This window comes from Chroicocephalus ridibundus, chromosome 6 (assembly GCF_963924245.1).
Source record: "Chroicocephalus ridibundus chromosome 6, bChrRid1.1, whole genome shotgun sequence".
Lineage (NCBI taxonomy): Eukaryota > Metazoa > Chordata > Aves > Charadriiformes > Laridae > Chroicocephalus > Chroicocephalus ridibundus.
In genome coordinates, this window is record NC_086289.1 from 41,896,215 (window position 1) to 41,918,674 (window position 22,460).

The window sequence follows — 22,460 nt, forward strand, 5'->3', positions numbered from 1 at the left end:
GGGCACCAGTGCAGAGGCAGCCCCGTCCCTCCTGCAGGAGGGGCGCGAGGAGGAGGCAGCGCGGCGCAGTGTCAGGGCATCCCCTGAAGCACTGCGGTGCCGCAGCATTCGCTGTCTGGGCGCTGATGCTGCCTCAGCTCATCTCCTCGCCTCGGTGATACAGACAATTTTATTTAAAGAAAAGCCAATGAAAAGAGGGAACAGAAAACACGGTATCATGATCATAGTGATCATGAAATGATTGAGTTCAGGATCATGGGTACTATCCACAAAACAACAACAAGAAGTAAAATTACAACCTTGGATTTCAGGAGGGCTAACTTCGACCTCTTTAAGAAACTGCTTGGAGAGATCCCGTGGGTTAGGGCTCTGGAAGGCAAAGGGGCTCAAGAAAGCTGGTTGATATTCAAAGACCACTTCCTCCAAGCTCAGGATCGATGCATCCCTAAGAGAAAGAAATCGGCCAAGGGACGCAGGAGACCTGCATGGTTGAGCAGGGAGCTTCAGAAAAAGCTCAAGTGGAAGAAGGAAGTTTATAATAAGTGGAAGAAGGGACTGACCCCTTGGGAGGATTACAAGAATGCCACCAGAGCGTGCAGGGATGAAACAAGGAAAGCCAAGGCCGCCTTGGAATTAGACCTGGCTAGGGACATCAAGCAAAACAAAAAGAGCTTCTACAAGTATATTGGAAGCAAAAGGAAGACCAGGGAAGTTGTAGGCCCACTGCTGAATGAGGCAGGAGTCATGGTGACGGAGGATGTGGAGAAGGCAGAGTTACTGAATGCCTTCTTTGCTTCGGTCTTTTCTGCTCGGCCCAGCCCTCAGGAGTCCCAGGCATTGAATAAAGTAACAGGGAAAGAAGACGACTTCCCTTGGGTTGAGGAGGAGCGAGTGAGGGACCAATTAGATCATCTAGATATTCACAAGTCCATGGGCCCTGATGGGATGCACCCGAGAGTGCTGAGGGAGCTGGCGGAAGTCATTGCTGGGCCGCTCTCCATCATCTTTGAGAAGTCCTGGAGAACAGGCGAGGTGCCTGCGGACTGGAGGAAAGCCAATGTCACTCCAGTCTTCAAGAAAGGCAAGAAGGAGGAGCCGGGGAACTACAGGCCGGTCAGCCTCACCTCCATCCCTGGAAAGATGATGGAACAGCTCGTTCTGGGTGTCATCTCAAGGCGCGTGGAGGAAAGGAAAGCTATCAGAAGTACTCAGCATGGATTCACCAGGGGGAAATCATGTCTGACTAACCTGATAGCCTTCTACGATGGCATGACTAGATGGATAGATGAGGGGAGGGCGGTAGATGTGGTCTACCTTGACTTAAGCAAGGCGTTTGACACGGTCTCCCACAGCATCCTCATAGGGAAGCTTAGGAAGTGTGGGTTAGATGAATGGACAGTGGGGTGGATAGAAAACTGGTTGAAAGATAGAGCTCAGAGGGTTGTGATTAGGGGCACAGAGTCTAGTTGGAGACCAGTGACGAGTGGTGTTCCCCAGGGGTCAGTACTGGGTCCAGTCCTGTTCAACATATTCATCAATGACCTGGATGAGGGGATAGAGTGCACCCTCAGCAAGTTTGCTGATGACACCAAGCTGGGTGGGGTGGCTGACACACCGGAAGGCTGTGCCGCCATACAGAGAGACCTGGACAGGTTGGAGATCTGGGCAGAGAGGAACCTTATGAAGTTCAACAAGGGCAAGTGTAGGGTGCTGCACCTGGGGAGGAACAACCCCATGCACCAGTACAGGTTGGGTGCTGACCTGCTGGAGAGCAGCTCTGTGGAAAGAGACCTGGGAGTCCTGGTGGACAACAGGATGACCATGAGTCAGCAATGTGCCCTTGTGGCCAAGAAGGCCAATGGCATCCTGGGGTGCATCAAGAGGAGCGTGGCCAGCAGGTCAAGGGAGGTCATCCTCCCCCTCTACTCTGCCTTGGTGAGACCGCACCTGGAGTACTGTGTCCAGTTCTGGGCTCCCCGGTTCAAGAGGGACAGGGAACTGCTGGAAAGGGTGCAGCGGAGGGCTACGAGGATGATTAGGGGACTGGAACACCTCTCTTATGAGGAAAGGCTGAGGGATTTGGGTCTCTTCAGTCTGGAAAAAAGACGTCTGAGGGGTGACCTTATCAACGCTTATAAATACTTAAAGGGTGGGTGTCAGGACGATGGGGCGAGGCTCTTTTCAGTGGTGCCCGGGGACAGGACAAGAGGCAATGGGCACAAACTGGAACATAGGAAGTTCCACCTAAACATGAGGAGGAACTTCTTTACCCTGAGGGTGGCAGAGCACTGGAACAGGCTGCCCAGAGAGGTGGTGGAGTCTCCATCTCTGGAGACATTCAAAACCCACCTGGACGTGTTCCTGTGTAACCTGCTCTAGGTGACCCTGCTCTGGCAGGGGGGTTGGACTAGATGATCTCCAGAGGTCCCTTCCAACCCTATGATTCTATGATTCTATGATTCTATGATTCTATGATTCATGCTGTGCTAAAGTCAATTTACTGTGACGATCCTACCACCACATTTTCTGCTTTTCTCCCTCACATACGCTTTTTCTTGAAACAGACGAGGCATAAAGTTCTGTGGGAGAACCGTAGTTATATTAACCAAATCAAATAAGCTACATAATATTTACTGGTATTCTGTAGACCCACAAAACGTGGGGTCAAATAACCATTTGGCACAAGTACGAGTCTCCTTTCTGCTGAGATGATTTTTCCTAAGGATTTAGCTATATTTTGAGGAGTATTAATTGTCACTATGTTTTTTGAAATAGAAGTTGAAGAACTCATCTAATAGAGTGAACACCAGTTTTCTAACGGAAGGTATGTAGAGATAAATTAAACTCCCTAAATTCTACCTTTGCCAGCTAGAAAGGAATAAAAGAACTGTCAGAGAAGTGCTAATACGGATATATTTATTTTATATATCAATTTCAACTTATTTTTTCCTTTGCTGCCATTTTACCCATTGAAAGAGAAGGGAGCCAAGGGAGCACTGTTTGCCTTTTTATTTAGAATATACCAGCCTTGCTCATACATTAATCAATGCCAGTCTCGCTCATACATTAATCAGTACCCTCTAATGTCTGAGACAGAAATTTATATCAAAAGGGCTCTGGGCCAGATTTATCCATAGGTTAGCTCAAATGACCTCTCAGGATTGCATTAGAGAGGGATCTGGCACAGGGTGTTCAGCTCCCAAAGGCGTAGGTGCATGGCAGGTGGATGCCAATCATCTTGACATTTGCTGAACGGAGGGATTACTGCAGAGCAGGAAACTCAGCCACGGCGTTTGACTTTGTGGAACACTGCACTGCGCTTACTTACTAAGGTGTAACAGAGACAGGTATGAGGTAATATATGATCACATTTTACTGTGACCAAATGAGAGACTTCTGATAGATTCTCCTTCCCCTCCCCCTCCGCCCCTGGCTTTCTGTAGAAGTATGATTATCTGTACCTCTCCTCTTTCTGCCAAGCTGAGCTGTGATCGTGCAGGTCAGACTGACATGCACCATACATCACTCAGGACAAGCCTTCTGCTCTGCCTGATAACGTGCTGCGAAAACCAAAGTCCAATTCCAGCAAGTAATTCCCTGAGAAGGTTCCCCTGAGTGAATGGATAACATACAGTGGGAATTTTCTCAAACCCAGGAATCTCCTAGAACTTGTGCAATCGCAAAGGAAATGTCTGTTTATGAAAATCGCATGCAGATCACTCACTTTCTTAATTTTAAGAAATAACTTGCAAAAAAGGAATTAAACTAACAAATGATTAACAAAATCAATTAAATTAACAATATTGCTCCAGATAAGGGAGAATTAAGCACTGTATTTGATTTCTCCACCAGTACCTGACTTTTGTGGGATTTTAGAGGCATGTAAGCACACCTGCTAACTCAGTTCAACTACAACTCATTGTACTCATTGATCAAAGCCAAAAAGTGCACGTACCACAGGCTGCAACGGGGCACCAGGCATCATGGCATTGGCAAGCTGCATCTGCTGGGCCAGCATGGCCATATTCTTCTGCTGAATCAGGTTATTGCGTCCATTTATCTCCAGCTGCGTTTTTAAGTGTGGTGGTGGGTGAAGGTATTTGCAGTTTTCCCTTGAACATCGACCCTAAAGAAGAGAATTAACACAATTGGCTTAGAAGCTATAGGCGCTATCTTCGTCCTTATGTCATCGGTTAAAGCAAACACAACACGCTGCAGACCCCGGCTACTTCTCCAGGCTACCACAAACTGACCAGAGCAACTCGACAATTCTAGCATCAGCTCCTTGCTTTGCTTTTCTAAACTATGTATTCCTGCAGTACAACCCTAAAAAAAAATACTGTTTCTTTTAAAAGTTGCCGGAGGTGAGCAAATATCAGTTGTTCTGAAAGTACGGGATACCCGTCCTCTATGGGCACAGGGCTTTGCCGAGTGAAAGCTCAGCCCATGGGGTCCAGCACGGCTCCCCCTGCCCACAGAGCTGCCTCCAGGATGCCAGTGGCAGCGGAGCCAGAAACCTAGGAAAAGAAACGTGGTCCGGCTGCAGCACTGAGCCTACAAAAGCTCACATGCTACTCTGAAAATGTTCAAGGCTCACTTTTCTTTCTGCTGTGCACAAGAAGCTCTGAGTGCGCAGCAGGACATGCAGTCAAAGTAGCATTATTACCAGGAAAACAGCCCCAGCTCTGCGCTTTCACTAGACCCAGAATACATCATCTTTGAAGAAAACCTCTTACAAATGATGCATTTTAGTTGCAATTGTGTAAACTAAATAAGAAAATCAGAATTGACTTGTTTCTAAATTTTTCATTACATTCAGATGTGGTAAACAACAAATTTCATGCACTAATTTTATTTGGATGAAAGGACATTCATCAATTTGACAAGCATTCACATCAAGAAATAATAAAAAACAATTCTATGTACAATGTATATCCAAACCCCACTGCACCTCCTTGTTACCAAGAAACCATCCTCGCACATAGAATCACAGAATGGTTTGGGTTGGAAGGGACCTTAAAGACCATCCAGTTCCAACCCCCTGCCCTGGGCAGGGACATCTCCCACTAGACCAGGTTGCTCAAACACTGGTTCAAGTGGCCTTGAACACTCCAGGGATGGGGCAGCCACAGCTTCTCTGGGCAACCTGGGCCAGGGGCTCACCACCCTCACAGCCAAGAATTTCTTCCTGATATCTAATCTAAGTCTCCCCTCCTTCAGTGTGAGGCTGTTACCCCATGTCCTATCATTGCACTCCCTGATCCAGAGTCCCTCCCCATCTCTCCTGTAGCCCTTTTAGGGACTGGAAGGGGCTCTAAGGTCTCCCTGGAGCCTTCTCTTCTCCAGGCTGAACAACCCCAACTCTCTCAGTTCGTCCTCATAGCAGAGGGGCTCCAGCCCTAAGACATAAGCCATGAGACATCCCTGCTTGGGGATCTCTCCTAACGCGGTCTCCAGCTGTGGGTGCCCCCACCTGCGGGCTCCCAGCAGGGAGCGGGGTGGCTGGTGCTCGGCAGTGCTGGGGCACGGGGAGCTGGGCATGAAGGGGACTTCTGAAAACTAGCTCCAAGTCCCCCCAGCTGTGGCTCCACTGTATAAAAACCTCTAAAAAGAAAAGCAGAGCCTGAGTGAAGGGCATGGCCTGCCCAGCCGCCCAACTGTGGTGCATGGCAAAGGGAGGCTGCGAAGAGAAACCCCCCCTTCTTGGGGATGAGACTTCCTTCTTCTCATGGGCCTGTAAGCTGTGATCTTGCATGCCATGATACTTCAGAAAATGCACATTCATTATTACGGAAGCTTTACACACTAATTGTTCTTTAAAATTGTAACACTGGAGCCCATACTTTCACTAAAGGGATTATAACAATAAAAAAAAAAAACCCAACTAAAAAGAAGAACCGAATCCTTTTCTGGAAAAAAACAGATTCCTTAAATTACATTTTTTTTCTTTTACTCATTCATCTTTGAAATAAATCCAAACAGGAACAATGACAAGGCAAAAGACAGCCTTAATTTAAGTAGGAAATAATTTTTCTCAGGAAACAAATTAATTCAATATAGTTTGACCTTATACTGCAATTTTGCTCAGAAATTTAAAATGTATTCTTGTTATAAGATCTGCCAGAAATCTAATTTGTACGATGATTTTTGTCTCCCCTTAAGGCTGGGATAAACGGTTTGCTGCTGCTCCCCTCCCAATCCATCTCTCTTGCTGGCAGTCCAAATTTCTTAAAACTCATTTTCGTAGTTAGTCAGCTGACATCTGAGTGATCCCTGCATAAGAGATACACCTGATACAAAGAAAAATACAGAAAGTTTTGTGGATATCTCTAGGCTACAGACCAAGATTATAGAAAGCCCTGCGTATATGCAGACCACTACTGTAACGAAGAGCAAAGAAAGGTCATCTTTCAGAGCTTATAATCCCTAAGCGTGTTTCCTTGAATGAAATGCATCTCCCATCACACGATCCCATGCACCTCCAGAGAGAGCAGAGGAGAGTGGAGCGACTGCTACCTGTCACAGCGGGCAGGCGCAGAGGAATAGACACGGCCGTGCCGTGCTCACCGCCACCTTGCTGGCCCTGGGCCACGGCGCTGCAGACCTCGGTTTTCTGGTTGTGGCACGTGGAGGGTCTCCCCCAAGTCCTTTGTCAGGGGCTGTCACCTTCCCCTCACACAGGGGGCTACAGGCTGTCCTTGGCAGGGCTGATGCACGGAAAGGACCACTGAAGTCACTTGTGAGAAAATCCTCCTAATAACACAGCTCTGAGTGTTGCAAAGCAATCAAGGCAGGGGCCAGAAAACGCACAAAAGTTGAAAGCACAACATCTATCCTACAGATAAGACGAGGGGAAAAATACCATGTGCAGCCTGAGAAAATATTTTTACAGGGGAATGGAGTTTCCTACTGCAAATAAGGATTAGGATACTTCAGCAACAAACACGAACGATTCATAAGTAGAAAAGACAAACTGATGGTGGCAACAGAAGTGGTGTTTATAGAGCATGAGTTTTATATGTGTGTGTATATACACCTATACATGTGTGCCTATACACACCTGCTGGTTGCTGCTCCACCTGTGGGAGCTCCAGCACCACATGGTGAGAGTGGTGGGTGGGCACCAGTGGGGCTGTGCCCATCTGTGTCCCTGGGGGTCAAAGGCAGCACCCGACAGCCCGTCAGAGTGGCCAGACCCCCGCAGGGCCAGCGCAGCCCGGGGTGGACCAGCCGGAACCGCGCATGGGACATCTCCCATCCAGCTCGTCCGTACACTCCAGGGAAAGCACACGTTCAGCCTGGGGGGATGCTTTCAGACAAAAGGACACTCAGTTCTCTATTTTAATACCTTACTGGCAACACAGTCCAGTATTTAAGCCTTTTTGCACCAATAAACCAACCTCATTTCAGCATCGTGCCCCCAAAGCATTTCACAGTTACATGAAATGGTAGGTAAGACGCAGGCACTTTGGAACAGCTTCATTTATGTCAATTTTTCTCTTGATACTACAACCCACGTTAATTGTTGCTACCACTAAGTAACACGGGGCAAAATGACACATTTTCTAGCCCCCTGGAAGATGATATCTTACATTAGCACAGTGTAAAAATCAGACTTAACTACTGCTAAATGAGTAACATGAAGCTACGTGTGTTGCTACAGAGAGGAGCAATTCCCAAACTGATTCTGAAATGCAGATTAAACTCAAATGTCCTTATTTCAATGGTGGGGTTTAGGCTGCTCCACACCTCTCCAGACCAGATCCAGAGACTGGATCATGACCACTCAATGTACTTCATAGACTCAAATGCGTTAAGGCCAGAAGAAACCATGGCAGTGATCTAACACCATGCTATCAGGCTCCTGGGAAACAGGGAGCCCCCTCCCTTTTTTCCCCATCAAGGCCATCATTTCTCTCCCTTTAGCAGCTCATTTCTAAGGAAGACAATCTACTCTGAGTTAAAGACTACAAGAATATACCACATCCCCAGGTAAACTGTGTTTATGCATAGTTATCATTAGCTACTGTCAAGAAGTTTACATCTTTCTTGTTTGTATGTTGCTTTGGAGCCTAGTGCAACATTTAACTTTCAATTTTTTTGAATTTTCAGATCCTAGCAAATTTTCCAAAAGAAATGCAGACTTCTCTGTTTGGGAAATGACTTTTCTGTCTTATATTCCATGGACCTTCAGAAACGGCCCACAGAGTGCTCAGGAGTCAGAAACCACAGGCTGAAAAACACCGCCAAAAATCTCAATGAGGCACGTGGACAGCATTCATCTCCTTTATACCGTGAGCAAATAGCTCAATAATTAGCTTTTCACTAGATTCTGGTAACTTCAGTCAACAACGTTTAAGGCAGATTTTCATCTCTCTGAAGCTTTTCTGAATCCTTTGCTATTTTTTCAATCATAACAAAAAATGAGTAACATAAGCAAGTAAATTCGGAGAAATGGAAGTTGAGCACGCCGGCAGTGTCCCGAAATGCTGTACGAGCACATTAGGGGGGTTTTACCAGAATCCTGCTGGGCTAAAACTTATTAAAAAATGCTCCCGAGGCTCCTCGAGCACTGCTCCACAGCCAGGACCTCCCGCAGATCTTGGTCCCTCGAGCCAAGCGGGATGGGGACGCCCCCATGGGCAGAGCCAGCAGGGAAACGCAGGGTACCCAGCGTGACACTAAAGGGGGGTGACATGAGTGGTACCACACTCACGACAGCAGTGCCACTGCCAGGACGCGGCCCTGTGCCCAGCCCTCGTGCACGTCCTGCTCACAAACTCGCCCTGCGGAGCAAGGAAGGAGAGGGCGAGCTCAGCCCGCCAGCCGGGAGGCTCGGCCTCCTCCCAGCAGGAATGCCGGAGCGGAGGCCGCGCGGGCCGCTCTCACATGATGTTTTTCTCCAGCTATCATATCAACAACGTTCAGGCAGAGAGCCCAGGCTGAACTAAACAGCCAGCCTGACTGTCATTAAATTAGGGCAGCATGATGTCTGCAGTATTTTAAACTGTCTAGCCTTGGCAAAAAGCAGGTGATGGGGACAGGGACAAGGAGGGGCGGGTGGCACTCACCCGTCAGGGACCTGTGTGGGTCCCCGGGAGGTGTCTGTCCCCCCCCCCTCCCACGGTGCCTGGCGGGGGTCTGGCATGAGCCTCCTTGGCACCATTTGGGAAGGCGGGAGGGATGGGGTGGGGGGGGGGGGGGGGCGCAGGCCCAGCATCGCCCCTGGGGCTCTGTCCAAAAATAATTTCCTTCTAGAACATACACTGATTGCATGTTTTAATAATGAAAAAGTATCTTTGGGCTTCACTTCTGAGATTGCAAGCTCCTTTATCCACTGCAGTTAGGCTTAGGTGATACAGATACTAACAATTTTTACTTTTCCTTGAGGGGGTATTTAATGGAAATATCAGCAGAAGTCAATAACTAATTAACAAGCAGACAATTGAGCTTAGTGTGCTGCAGAGCCCTCTGCGCAAGAGTGCTGCCGCCCAGCAGAAGAGCGTGACCCGCCAGCAGCCCGAGGCACACAGCGTGACATGACAGCCCCAACATTCGCCCACGGCCATGGCGCAGCCCACGGCTTCAGCCAAACCCCCCCCTGCCCTGCCAACGCTCTTTCAAAGGCCAGATGTGAACCTTCCCCGCACCCACTGGAGCAGCGGAGATCACAGCAGCAACTTTCACTGCTGACGCCAGGTGGGTTTACAAATTAACAGCACCCAAGTTGTTCTTGTCCAACCATGCAATCTGCAAAGAAGATCTCAGGGTGGCATCGGGTTGTCCAGCTCCTGCACCTGGGACCCTGGCATCTTCGGCATGCCGCTGCTGGTTTTTGCCTCTGCTCTGGGGGTACTGGTGTGAACCCCCCATCTCATGCATACTCATGCAAAAGAACGGACACTTTGTGCAAGTATCTGCACAAGATCTGAAAAGCAGGCCCCTGTGTAGTTTGAGTTTGAGTAGTTGCTATTCAAAGCTGTTTTAAGAACTTGCAAACGTCTACGGCTTCAGTACCCACACAAACTTTAAACAAATTCAAATTCAAAATAATTACTTTCCAATACCTCTCCTTAGAAATACCGTCTAACGTGGCACACAAAGGAAGAACAGCGAACTCGTCACCCTGGTGGACTTGGCTCCAGCCTAAAACTTTCCTGGAAAGCACAGCCTGGTGATGCAATAAATAAGGTCTAATTAGCAAACTGCTCTCGCAAGGTCATTAATCCTCTGGGCACAACCCATCAAGGACCCCAGAGCACCTGTGCTGGGGACCTGCAGGGTCCCAGAGGAGCCTCCACGCAGGGGCACTGCCAAAGACCAGACGCCCTGTCCTCAGACACTCTGCGAGCTGGCAACGGGAGGTTTTCCATACCAAGTCCTCGCGGGGTGCAGGAAGGACCCAACACCCAACAAGAACCCTCCTCTCTCAGAAGGAGCCCTGGGGAGCCCACCACATCTGCCGCCTCCAGTACTCCCTGAATTTCAGGCTGAGGTTCCCCAAAGCAGGGCTTTCCCTATGTTTGGTTATTTCTACAGGGATGATATTTGCAGTAACATAATGTGTAACCGTTGTCAGCATTCCCTCTAGCACCCGTAGGGATTCTGGACTGTGACGGGGTGCACACAACTATGGGGTGACACCACCTGGCACCACGTGGTTGCAACCAAACCCTCACAGCAGGGGAGAGCGGCTGAGAGTCAACATTGTATTTGCATTTCTATTTGGTAATGAGACTGACAGTGCTGGCATGCCTACGCTTTGGAGAGGGGCATTTGCAGAAGAGTTGATTTGGGAGGGTCAGGAAACATCGGATTGGGCACAGCCAAAGTAGAAATACATAATAATTTTGAATGGACAGAGACTAAATAAAGATCATAGTTACTGCTGTCATTTGATAAACACTGGAGAGTGCACACTGAGCACAGTGATCTCACCACTGTTGTTTAAGGTTATCCTTCTGCAACAATATAAAACCAGAACAAACAAACAGACCCAGCAAGCCAGTGTGTGCCACTGGCTCTGCCTGGCCCCCGTACGGCACTCACCACTCGCTTCAGCCTGACTCCACACCGAGCTTCTCTCTATGCTGCTGGAGTTGGCTAACATTGACCACCCTCTGGGTATCTGAAGTACATCTGTATGGATGAGTTTCATAAATGCAGTTGGTCTGGGAAAGTCTTAAAACGAAGCTGCGCCAGCCTGCTGAGTCTGTTTATTTATGCTATTTTTATACTACTGCGGTAGCACAACCCGAGTTACCGACCACTTGCTACACCGCTCTGCGCATGTTTATACAAGAACTACTGCTCACAAAAGCGAAGGGGAAAGCTTCTTGTTTTTCATCAATCCACCAACACTGTACCATTAAAATATCACCATAGAAGTCCAGGGGCAGAGGAGAACCAAGAGCACCACCGTGCTACTCTCTGCATGTGGAAATGTTACTGCAACAAACCCTGGCTGTTTCCCTGAGGTCTCTGGAACAAACCCCAAGCTCTCCCCCGCGTTCCCAGCCCAGCCCCATCGCAGGCAGAGCCCCAGTGAGGAGCGTGGAGCCCTGTGTGGCACGGCGGGGACACCAACGGGTGCCGGTGCTGGGGTGGCATGCTCACCCCAACATGGGCTTCAGAGATGAGACACCCACCTGCATCCCCACAGCGCTGCCCCACCAGGACTGCAGCCACTTCCCCTCACCCCCCTTAGCTAACAAAATTTGTTAAAAAGGGACTGTCACTTACAAACACAACATAAGTACAGGACTGACGCAACAACAAATGATGCCAGGAGGTCAAAGGACAGGATTCTGCCCCTCTGCTCCGCTCTGGGGAGACCCCCCTGCAGTGCTGCCTCCAGCTCTGGGCACCCAACATAAAAAGGACATGGACCTGTTGGAGCGGGGCCAGAGGAGGCCACGAAGATGATAAGAGGCTGGAGCCCCTCTGCTGTGAGGACAGGCTGAGAGAGGTTGGGTTGTTCAGCCTGGAGAAGAGAAGGCTCCGGGGAGACCTTAGAGCCCCTTCCAGTCCCTAAAAGGGTTACAGGAAAGCTGGGGAGGGACTCTGGATCAGGAAGTGTAGTAACAGGACGAGGGGGAACAGTTTTAAACTGGAAGAGGGGAGATTTAGGTTAGATATTAGGAAGAAATTCTTGACTGTGAGGGTGGTGAGACACTGGCCCAGGTTGCCCCCCTGGAGTGTTCAAGGCCAGGCTGGATGGGGCTTTGAGCAACCTGGGCTAGTGGAAGGTGTCCCTGCCCAGGGCAGGGGAGTTCGAACTAGATGATTAAGTCCCTTCCAACCCAAACCATTCGGTGATTCTATGATCCTAACTGTCTTGGTTTAAAGAGAGTATCTGCCATTCATTTAGTGGCCAGCCCAGCCCAAACCACGACAAACAACCTTTCAATAGAAATTTTTACCATGTATTGTTGCTCAGGATATCATGGAGTCAAATTAATTCTCCAATTAAAAATTGTTGCTGAGCGACAGAGATGCAGGAGAGAAAAGCGGGGTGCCCGTGCCAGCTGGCCATGGGTGGCAGGACAGGCATGAGGAGCTGCCTCTGCCCCGGGGTGCACGGCCTGCAGCCCGTGCTGGACCCTTGCCTCAGTGCAGGTGTCCGTGGGCCACCTGGTGTGCAATAGGTAAAACCAGCCTTCCAGTGCCACAGGGAAACACAAACTGCAGCCAAACTCTGCTCCAAACTCTTATGTGCTTATTTCAAAATGAAACTGAAGTGAAAGAAACACCAGTCCCCGTGGAGGGCTCTGGGGTTTTGAGCAAACTTTTTTTTCCTTAGGTGTTTTTGTGAAATTATAGTTGAATATGGGATCCTGCACGCAGCATTGCTGTCATTGTCACTACCATTAAATCAATGAGACAACCTCCACGCCACAGCATGCAAAGAACCCAGATTTTAAACATAAAAGCATCAACCAGAAGCAGGCTGTAATCTCTGCTGACGGCCTTTGGCAGCTACCACTGCCTTTAACCACCTGCAATGTTATGATGGACTCAGCAAAGCATTTCTGTGCCACTGGAGTTACCAGTCCTGCTTTTCAAGATCAGACACAATAATCCTCTAATATTTGACAGGCTACCTCCTAAAAGCAGAAGAAAAAGCTTCTGTGGCCAGCAGACACTCCTATGAGTGCTGCACATCCCAACCGCACTGCATGAACATTTACCACCCCATCACTATTGAACAATTATTAATGACTAACATAATCAAACCGATCACTTTTGGGTATTCCCAACATGCCACGATGCAGGATGGCAGCAGCCACAGCTGAGGATGCTCCTCTCGGCCGGGGGCTCTGCCGGTGCTGCCGGTACCCAACCTACTTGTCTCCACATGAGCCGGAGCCAGCAAATCAGCAGCCACACTGAACAGCACAGCTGTAACAGATTACAGAGTTTTGATCCAAAACAAACATGGAAACACCTCCCTCTTCTAGGGAGTATAAATTCCTTCCGACAGCAGAGAGCTCGGCGTGTTAAAACCCAAGCAGGAAGATGGCTGTTACGTAAAATCCGAATATTGCCTGTAAATGGTAAAACTATTTATACCGATGCTCATGTGTTTTACAGGAAAACATTTAACTACACGTAAGCTATGGTTTGCTTTTTAAAAATAAACTGTTTGCACTCACTTTGTTGTAGTAGCTGGCCTGCCAAGTATACATTCAGAAAAATTTTTTTTCCATATCGAACAAAAAAAATTACTGGACTTAATTTTACTGACTTGAAGCACACAAACTGCAGTCCCGGTGAGCCAACGGCTGCGCTTAGGGCTCCGAAGCCAGGCAGCAACGGGAGGCAGGACCAGGATCACTGAGGCACTACACAACGCTGATGCCCAGCCTGTTTTGAGACCTAGCCCAACACATGCCAGAGGAGGAGTCCCTGCATCCCAGCTCCTTGCCCCTGGTGCATGGCCATCCAGCCCCTGGTGCGACAGGACCATGGGTGCCTCTTCCCAGAGCCGGTCCAACACCGTAACCAGCTGCTGGTTCACTGCCAAACCCACTGGCTGGGAGCCGTGCTTGCTAACAAACCCTCGGGCAGATTGCCCATAATTGCCAGCAGAGACAGGGCCCTGCGGCACCCCCCCCGCCATGGCCAGGCCTGACAGCCCGGCAAGGGGAAGGTGTGGCTTGGATACTCCCAAATAATTTTCATTTGTGACCAGAATGCCTGCTGGTGGCAAACGCAGGACTGCAGAGGAAGGGGGTGAACGCAGCGTCCCTCTGAAGACCCCTCAGACCTCCCCAGGCCTGGGCTGTGTCACAGGGACACCAGCGGCAGCACATGAGCTGGTGCTTGCACCCTCTGCAGACGTGCTTTTTCTACTTAGGTGAAAGCTGAGAATGAATTCAGGTTTTTTTTCCAGGGGGAAACAGCAGTGATTATTTTCTTGTGTCCAAAACAGCACACTCCAGGTGTGTGTGTAGCTCATTTTTTGCTCCCCAAGAGGTGTACAAGAGGGTATGGGCATCCTTCACCCTGAAGCATTCCTGAGGCTCCTCCAGAGGCTGAGCTGGACAAACCCAATGAACAGTAACGAAGTGTGCTTCCTCGTTAGCTGCTCACATGAGCCATGTGAGCACACCAGTGCACGACACAGCCCTTCACTGGGGACCAGATCACGGCAGGAGGTGCAGATCAGAGCTGTCAGCACCACTCCATCCCAGTGACCCACAGGCTTTCCAACAAGAAGTACGCACATATCCATCCTGGGATGGAAACACCTGATTCTACACTTTACACAAACCATCCTGAGGATGTATCCTTAAAAACAAATTTATATTTTTTAAATTAGGTTGTTCCAAAACTCCTTAAAATCCAGGCAGTAGGCCCTGCCACGAGTGCCCCTGATGGCCCCTGGCACACACGGGTGACTCCCCCGACAGCGGAGGGACCGACCAGGGGACTCAGGGCTCCAGCCCAAAGTCTGATGTAGCATCTCAAAACGGGATCTGCACCTCCTGCACTGTAGTGATTTCACTCCAAGGGGATAAAGAGGGATGTTGCTGCATTTTGGTGGTTTTGGAGCCGTCTGAGTAGCGCATTACTTTGCCTGTTCCTCCACAGCACTGGCATGCTGGAGGAAAACCTACCAGCTCCAGAGCACCAGCAGAAGGGCAAATGCCGAGATGGGATAACCAATGCTTTGTGCTCGAGTAAAAAAGATGAAAATCATCTGTGTATTTCTGGTTTTGTATGCGGTTTCCATGCATAAAATGAAAATACACCACAGCACGACAAAACCCATCAGGCTCTTGTTTCTACATAGGATAACCACATTCCTGGAATCATCGTGGTCGGGCTACCCTCCGAGCAAGCGTGCCGGTGCAGCTGCCTATGACAAACACACGGAGAATTGGGAGACGCAAATGCCACCCCCTCAAAATACACATTTCCCCCTCGAGTACGGCGAGCAGCCTGGTGATGTGCAGAGAGACAGAGGACCGCAGGCACAGAGGCCGGCAGTGATGGATGGTCTCTCCCCTCCTTAGCAGCTCAAGCTCCCCTTCAGACCTCATCCTTTTCCCCAGTTATCACCGCTACACTTTGATTTGCCCAAGCACACTTCTCTGGTCTGGAAAATCGTCCCTAAACGTCCCACTGAGCAATGGCCCAATTCCCTCTCCCTGCCAGTCCCACCTCCTGCTTCCAGCGGCCATGGGGGTGAGCAGGCTGCCCCAGCTTTGTAATACTAGCCTCAAAATAATTAAAGAAACTTATAAGTAAGGCAGAATCCAACATACAAACTAAGCACAGAGTGGCTGAGGTGAACCCCTTTCACAGCCGTGGGGTGCGAGCGCACAGGTCCGATGGCAGCCTGAGGACAGCACGGTGCTGAGCCGGTACGGCCCCGCAGAGACCGGCAGCCACGACACCCACGGCAGAGCCCCTGCTCGCAAAGGGAAAAAGCAGCAGAAAACATGATAAGGGGTTGATTAAACAGCAGCAGACAAGAATAAATATTGACAACAACTGCTGAATTTCTATTAAACAAAGGATTTCATACACACGCACTGGCCAGCCACAGCTCAATTACAAGTTTGGTGTTATAAAACACCGAAGCTGAGGAGCAGGACACTGAGTGCATGGCCACAGCACCCAGTGACACCAGGAGAGGGGACACATCCACACCACACACACCGAGACAGGCTTGCGGTGCGCAGCCAGCATCCCCGGCCCGGTGCGGCCCCAGGGCACTGCTGCTGCCCGCCAGGGGCAAATGGTGTCCCACTGCCCCCACCTCACCCCAGCAACTCAAAACGACTGGCATTAGTAAATTACAAATTTTATACTGCTTAAATTAATCACAAGTGGAAAAAAGAAACAACTGCAGGGAACCACTGGAAGGTGCCACTCACATCCCTTCTCCCCTTCCTAATTAACTGCAGCATTTTTGCTTCATTAATATGCCTACAAACTTCAGTTTGTTTTCACACCTGTGTTATGTACCCAGTTAATTACATTTCACCATTTAATAATAATAATAAACAGGATAATGACTTCCTTAGCATTTACATAAATCAACCTCTTCAGGACACCAAGGCATTACAGACCACGCATTTCACCCTCGTGTCCCTGCCCCATGCGAGCACTTCAGGAGGTGTCATGGGCACCAGCAGGAGCGAGGACAGTGTCACTGCTGGAATTCGGGCAGGACGGAACAGAAAAAAAAGCAATAAAAAAACCTGTACCTCGTCTCTCCCTTGCCACTTCACAACACTCTTACAAACCAGTGCCTGACCCACTCACTGCCTGTTGATTTTTGGGAAGCTGCCACCAGCCAGATGGGAGGTGCAGGGGCTCTGGGGACACACACGTCTTGCAGCACAGAAGATGAAAGAAATGGCAAGCAGCACCCAGCAGCAACAGCCCCGTGCTGCCCCACATCACCGAGCACAGATCTCTGCCAGTGCTGACATCAATGAAGTTCTCATGGAGAACACGTTTTTAATGAACAGCAACAGTAAAATAAAAGGATAAAAATCACCAGGATAACTTTCCAGAGCCTTCAGTTCAGCCTGAATATGTCTTCCCTTAAGGCTTTCTGCTGGACTGCAATAGCTGCCAAGTGTTAGCAAAGAAAAGCAGAAAGTATTTTTAACAACAACAAAAAAATGCCCTGGGTTTTATTAGGTAGCTGAAATATACAGCTACCTAATTTATTCAGCCCTTAAACACAGGTCTCGGGGAGCAGATTTATAGTGGGGAATGTGACCGTGTCACGAGAGCAGCGGCCTCACATCCGACGGTGACACCAGCGCAGTGATGGCACACACACACTGTGCCATCGGCACCAACACTTTCCCTTGCTTGTGTTCCGACCAGTCTCCTCTGCAAAGCCCCAAACCAGACAGTGCACAGTGTCCGCAAGAGTCAAAATAATTTTGCTTTTACTGATCCTTACCTTCCTCCAGCAGGCTTTAGTGCTAAAGTCCCACAGAGCAGGAGTTTCCCTGGCAGCCCTGGCAGGCTCCCAAGCACGCTGGAGACCACCCCATCCCCATCCCCGCCTGGCTCTGGACAGTGCCTCAGCAAACCTGGTGCAAGGAAATGCAGCTATTTCATTTCTGACTATAAAATTATTTATTAAACTTATTAAAGGTCCTACAGTAGAAAGCAAGTAATTTCTGCTTTTAAAGCATTCCAAACATTTAGCATATACATTGAGTACATTTGGTTAATCCCTGTTTCTAGGAATACCAATCAAAGCTCAGCCACGCTCTGGAAAAGAGTTTAACTTTGGTTCGGAGCTCTTTCAAGCCTGCTATTTCTCTAAGACCTTAACCCAGGGCCACCCTGCCTCCAGCCACATCCCCACCATCCTCCCCAGGTTCACCCTCCGATGCAGGTGCCCGGCTCTGCAGAAACAGAGCCCCTCTTGGCACAGAGCTGCCTTCCTTGGAGATGAGGAGGAGGAGGGAGCTGGGGGAGCTAAACAGGCTGCCTGCAAGCCTGCTCCCTCCAGCTTCACACTTCATCACGGCCGCTGGTCCAGGGGACGCCTTCGCTCCGTCTCTGATAAGCCCAACTGTAACGTGTATGCTGTGCTGCAGCTATTGCAATGCCTTATATTGATTTATTCAGCTAAATCAAGCCATCAGTGGCTGTGTAGAGTTATTTCCAAATATGCTTCACTGATTTATTTCTTTATCGTATATTTCTTTCTACAGTTTTATGGCTATTATTGCAGAAAGGAGGAAAAAAATAATAATAAAAGAGGCCTTTTTCAGTTATTCCTGGTCACTTTGGGAGTTCTTTGCCAAAATCTGCACTACCAGCATAAGTACAAAACAAGTATTTCCCAACACAGCCCCACAGGAACCAGCGGCCACCACTGCAGTGCTGCCAGTGCTGCCATGGGGCTGGGGACGTGCCCGGGTGTCCCAACAGCAGCAGCCCCCATGTCAAGCACCTACTGGGCCGTTACAAAAGGAGAAATCTGACTCACTTGAATTTGCTATGACGCTTTGTCTCACTTTTTTGGCATGATGTGATCTTGGGTATAATAATTAAATTGATTCAGCTACAAGTTTTATATTTTTTAATTATCTTTGTGCATCTCTTCATATCCAGTGTAGCCATAAAACAGACAGAAGTGACCACTTAATGACGTTTGTGTGTGTGTACCTCGTAGATAAAAGTCTCAAACCCTGTAATTTATCACTTTGGCTTATAACGCTAATGGCACTTGTACGGGAAGAACTGCAGAAAAGCCATCTTACTGCCGTGAAATTCAACAGGCTTAAAAAAAAGAAAGAAAAAACAAAAGAGTAAACGGACTGCCAGCATGAACCCAGAAGGAAAGAAAACAGCACAGGGGTGAAACCGGCCCTGTTTCTGGTCTGCCGGGAGCTGCCTGGGCTCTGCTCTGAGCTCAGCGCTCCTGCCAGCCCACGCGCGGGGACCAAGGCAGAGGACGCGCGCTGGGACTCGCGCTGGGATGAGAAGCTCAACATGAGCCAGCAATGTGCGCTCACAGCCCAGAAAGCCAACCACATCCCCAGCAGCATGGCCAGCAGGGCGAGGGGGAGATTCTACCCCTCTGCTCTGCTCTGGGGAGACCCCCCCTGCAGTGCTGCCTCCAGCTCTGGGGCACCCAACATAAAAAGGACATGGACCTGTTGGAGCGGGTCCAGAGGAGGCCATGAAGATGATCAGAGGGCTGGTGCATCTAAGATGATCCTTAAGGTCCCTTCCAACCCAAACCATTCTATGATTCTATGATCCCCAGCTCCACGAACAGTGGCAGGGGCACGGTGATGGGGACAGGGATACGGATTGGGACATTCACACCTGCACCACTTTGCTTTGCACCCTCCTCCTCCTGTGCAGCACCCACAACGGTGTCACTGAAACATCCGTCCAGCTCCAGTCAGTCTGTAACGGGGGGGTAAGGTGCTGCAGACTCTACCAAAACACCCCGAATCTTTGTTTCGCAACAGCCACTGGCAAATGCATCAATAGCTTAAGGAAATATAAATATGTTTCTGATTCTTTAATACCATTTGGGATTGATATTCATACTATCACAAATATTTGTATATCCACATGTCTGTATATACACATTATAGGTATCAATTTATCAATATTTGTATTTGTAGCACTGCTAGTCCCAAGACCCACAAACTCTGTAGACTGAGAAACCCGGGATTTCTCCCCAAGTAACGCTCCCCCTGCCCCCAACCCGTGCTGTACCGCAGGACACCAGGGAACTGCCCCTGCCTATACAGGAAAACCGAATGTCCCCCAAAATAACCCCTGGTTATCTCCCAGGGGTTGCATGTGGATAACGACGGCGTGACAAACTACAAAACCTTTCCAGCGAGGGCTTCAGAAACTGCTCTCTCTCAACTCCTGAAGCCATAAAATCCTGTTAGAGCAATCTCTAGTAATCCGTATGATCCTTACTCAAGATTGCAATAACTAAGATTTTAAGAGTAAAACGAATGACTTTGTATAGATCAAGTAAAACGCAGGCAAGATTTAATCTATTTATCATTACAGCTGGTGCCAACCAGCAAGTGCTTGTGAACAAAGCGGCGCTGTGCAACGCCTCGCCAGCTGCAGGTACCGAGGATTACTTTTATCAACATTTCTGTTCACAGTGTATAATCTCCTTGTAAATGACTCGGTCTGAAAAAAATCTTTTCTTTTTTTTGCTGTACAACCTCTGCTCTTAGGATCTCAGTAGTTCCAAGTAGATGATTAAGATGAGCAGTAAGCTGAAGATCCATCGGGTTCCACTGTAACTGTTTAATGGATGTGCTGCAGCACAATTATTATTTAATAATATTTTCAGGCTTCCTATTTGTTTTGGTGTGGTATGACAAAAAACAGGTAAGTTGTCAAACACCACATCCACACTGGGGGAACTAACAAAAGGGACACAGCCCTTGTTCAGCAGAGCCGCTGAAACAAGTCAACGTTATTCATGGCAAGTTTAAAAGGGGAATACCACAAGAGGTGTGACGCCATGGATGTTATCATATACCTTTTACATAGTTCATGCATTTTAAAACTGTTTAAAAACCTGCGCTGGCTGTCTGCACTGTCTGCAGGGGTGTTCCCACCGCCCCAGCCCCGGCTCCCCCGCTGCCGCTCAGGGCGTTCGCTGTGTGCTGCCTCCAGCACCTGCCCGCATGCTCTTTACAGCCCCCTTGATTCAAGCATAGCTTTCTTATTAGATATCAAATGTAACTTTTAAGGTAGCTATAGGCACATGTAAAATACAAAAAAAAATCCAGATGCAACTATTTTCCTTTGTTTTTGCAGCGCACTGGCATTTTAAGTCTCTTCTACCTGGTGAGAAAGGGAAGGTGGTTGGCATGGTGATCTAAATTGGATAATTAGTGTCCTCACCCAAGTGTAAATACGCAGCAGAGTTCTCCATTATAGCTGCTATATTTAGACGTGAATTGCTAGGGTTTAAAAATAAAATCTTGCTTTTGTGATTTCAAGCGAGAGAAACTGCCATCACCTGTTGCTCGCATCTGTGAGCAGGGGGGAGCTGAGGCCGAGCACAGCGAGCTTGCCAGCCGTGCCCCTGCGGCCGCAGCGATGCCGCTCTGACGCTCCATTTACAAAGTTCTTCCCTAATTGTGCGTAGACAACACCGAGCACTACTACAGCATCTTCGTAATAAATCTAACCTGGGCCAGACAGACCAGGCAAAGCAAACAAAGGGCACGAGAGGAGGCAAGGCGCCATCGCCGTGCTGGTCCGAGCGCGGGAGCGAGCCCAGCGGGGGACACTTGCTGCAGGAAGGACCCAGCACCCCTGAAGGCTGCATTTCGCTCCCACTGATACCTGTGGCTGCAGCACGTCCCCAGCCTGGCATCCCCCTGCCCTGTGTCACAGCGACAGGACCAGCACCCCCAACCCGCGGCTGGATGCAGCCAGAGGGTCCTTCCAAGACGTGCCCGGGGGACTGGGGTGAGCTCCACAACAAGGACCAGGGGGGAGAAGGGAACGTCTCTCCTCTTCATACTCAATCATTTACTTATAAAGGGGAAGCGCACTTTTCCCTCCTTAAAGCTCTGACACTGCTTTATGGCAGGGATACGCCATTGCATTGCAATTACGGTGTCTGAGACACGAGCAACGTTAAACAGATTACAGCTGCAAACTGCCACGCTTCTTTCTAAACGGGAGTGATTTGATCAGCAATTCATAATATACCCACTGCAAAACCAAACATATCCTTTAAAAAAGATATAAAATATTTTCAGAAAATTTCACTTTAATTATACATGCGATTAATTTCCCTCTTTAAGCCCTGCATCTCATTTCCAGCACATTGCTCCACCAGCTTTCCACGACACTGTAGCTGCACGCACAGCTGCGCCTGCCTGCACTTCCACCGCTTCTGCAAAGTGCACATTTTTTTTTAACAATAGTAATATGAAGGCAGTCCTTTACATAATGCAGGAAGAAGCAGAAGCCGGTGAATCCTCAGCAATCCAGCGGTATCTAGAGCTGCCCACACTACACCTCTCCACCACTGCTGAAATATATCCCTGTTTTTCAAGGCACAAAACCAGCAGAGCGCTGCAGACCTGTGGGACCAATTTAAAAACAAAGATAAAACCAAGAGCTGACAACAGGCTGCTACAACACCCAAACAAGACACCGTGTGGAGATGCATTTGGAAAAGAAAAGCCTGGATGCAGGTGTTCAGGGTATAACCACACATATGCGGCAAAGGGGTGCCGGGCTGAGACAGCCAAACAGTATTAAACTAATCTCGCCAGTTTTGTTTGGCTGTCCGCAATCTTCATTGCTATAAACCTCTTCTGTAACATCCTACACCCATCAGTTGACAGTGTGACACATCATACTGTGTCCAGTTCCGGGCTCCCTTGTTCAAGAAGGACAGGGAACTGCTGCAGAGGGTGCAGCAAAGGGCTACAAAGATGACTAGGGGACTGGAA

At 49.0% G+C, this 22,460-nt stretch overlaps 1 protein-coding gene across 17 annotated transcripts in view; it reads right to left on the minus strand.

The window, feature by feature from the left end:
• The window catches only part of MBNL1 (muscleblind like splicing regulator 1), a 112,267-nt gene that overhangs the window by 28,615 nt on the left and 61,192 nt on the right, over positions 1-22,460 (minus strand). For all 17 annotated transcript variants that reach the window (XM_063339952.1, XM_063339942.1, XM_063339953.1 and 14 more), the window contains one exon: positions 3,956-4,126. In XM_063339952.1, the coding sequence (XP_063196022.1) occupies positions 3,956-4,024 (69 nt within the window). In that variant the 5' untranslated portion in view covers positions 4,025-4,126. The remainder of the gene's footprint in view (positions 1-3,955; positions 4,127-22,460) is intronic.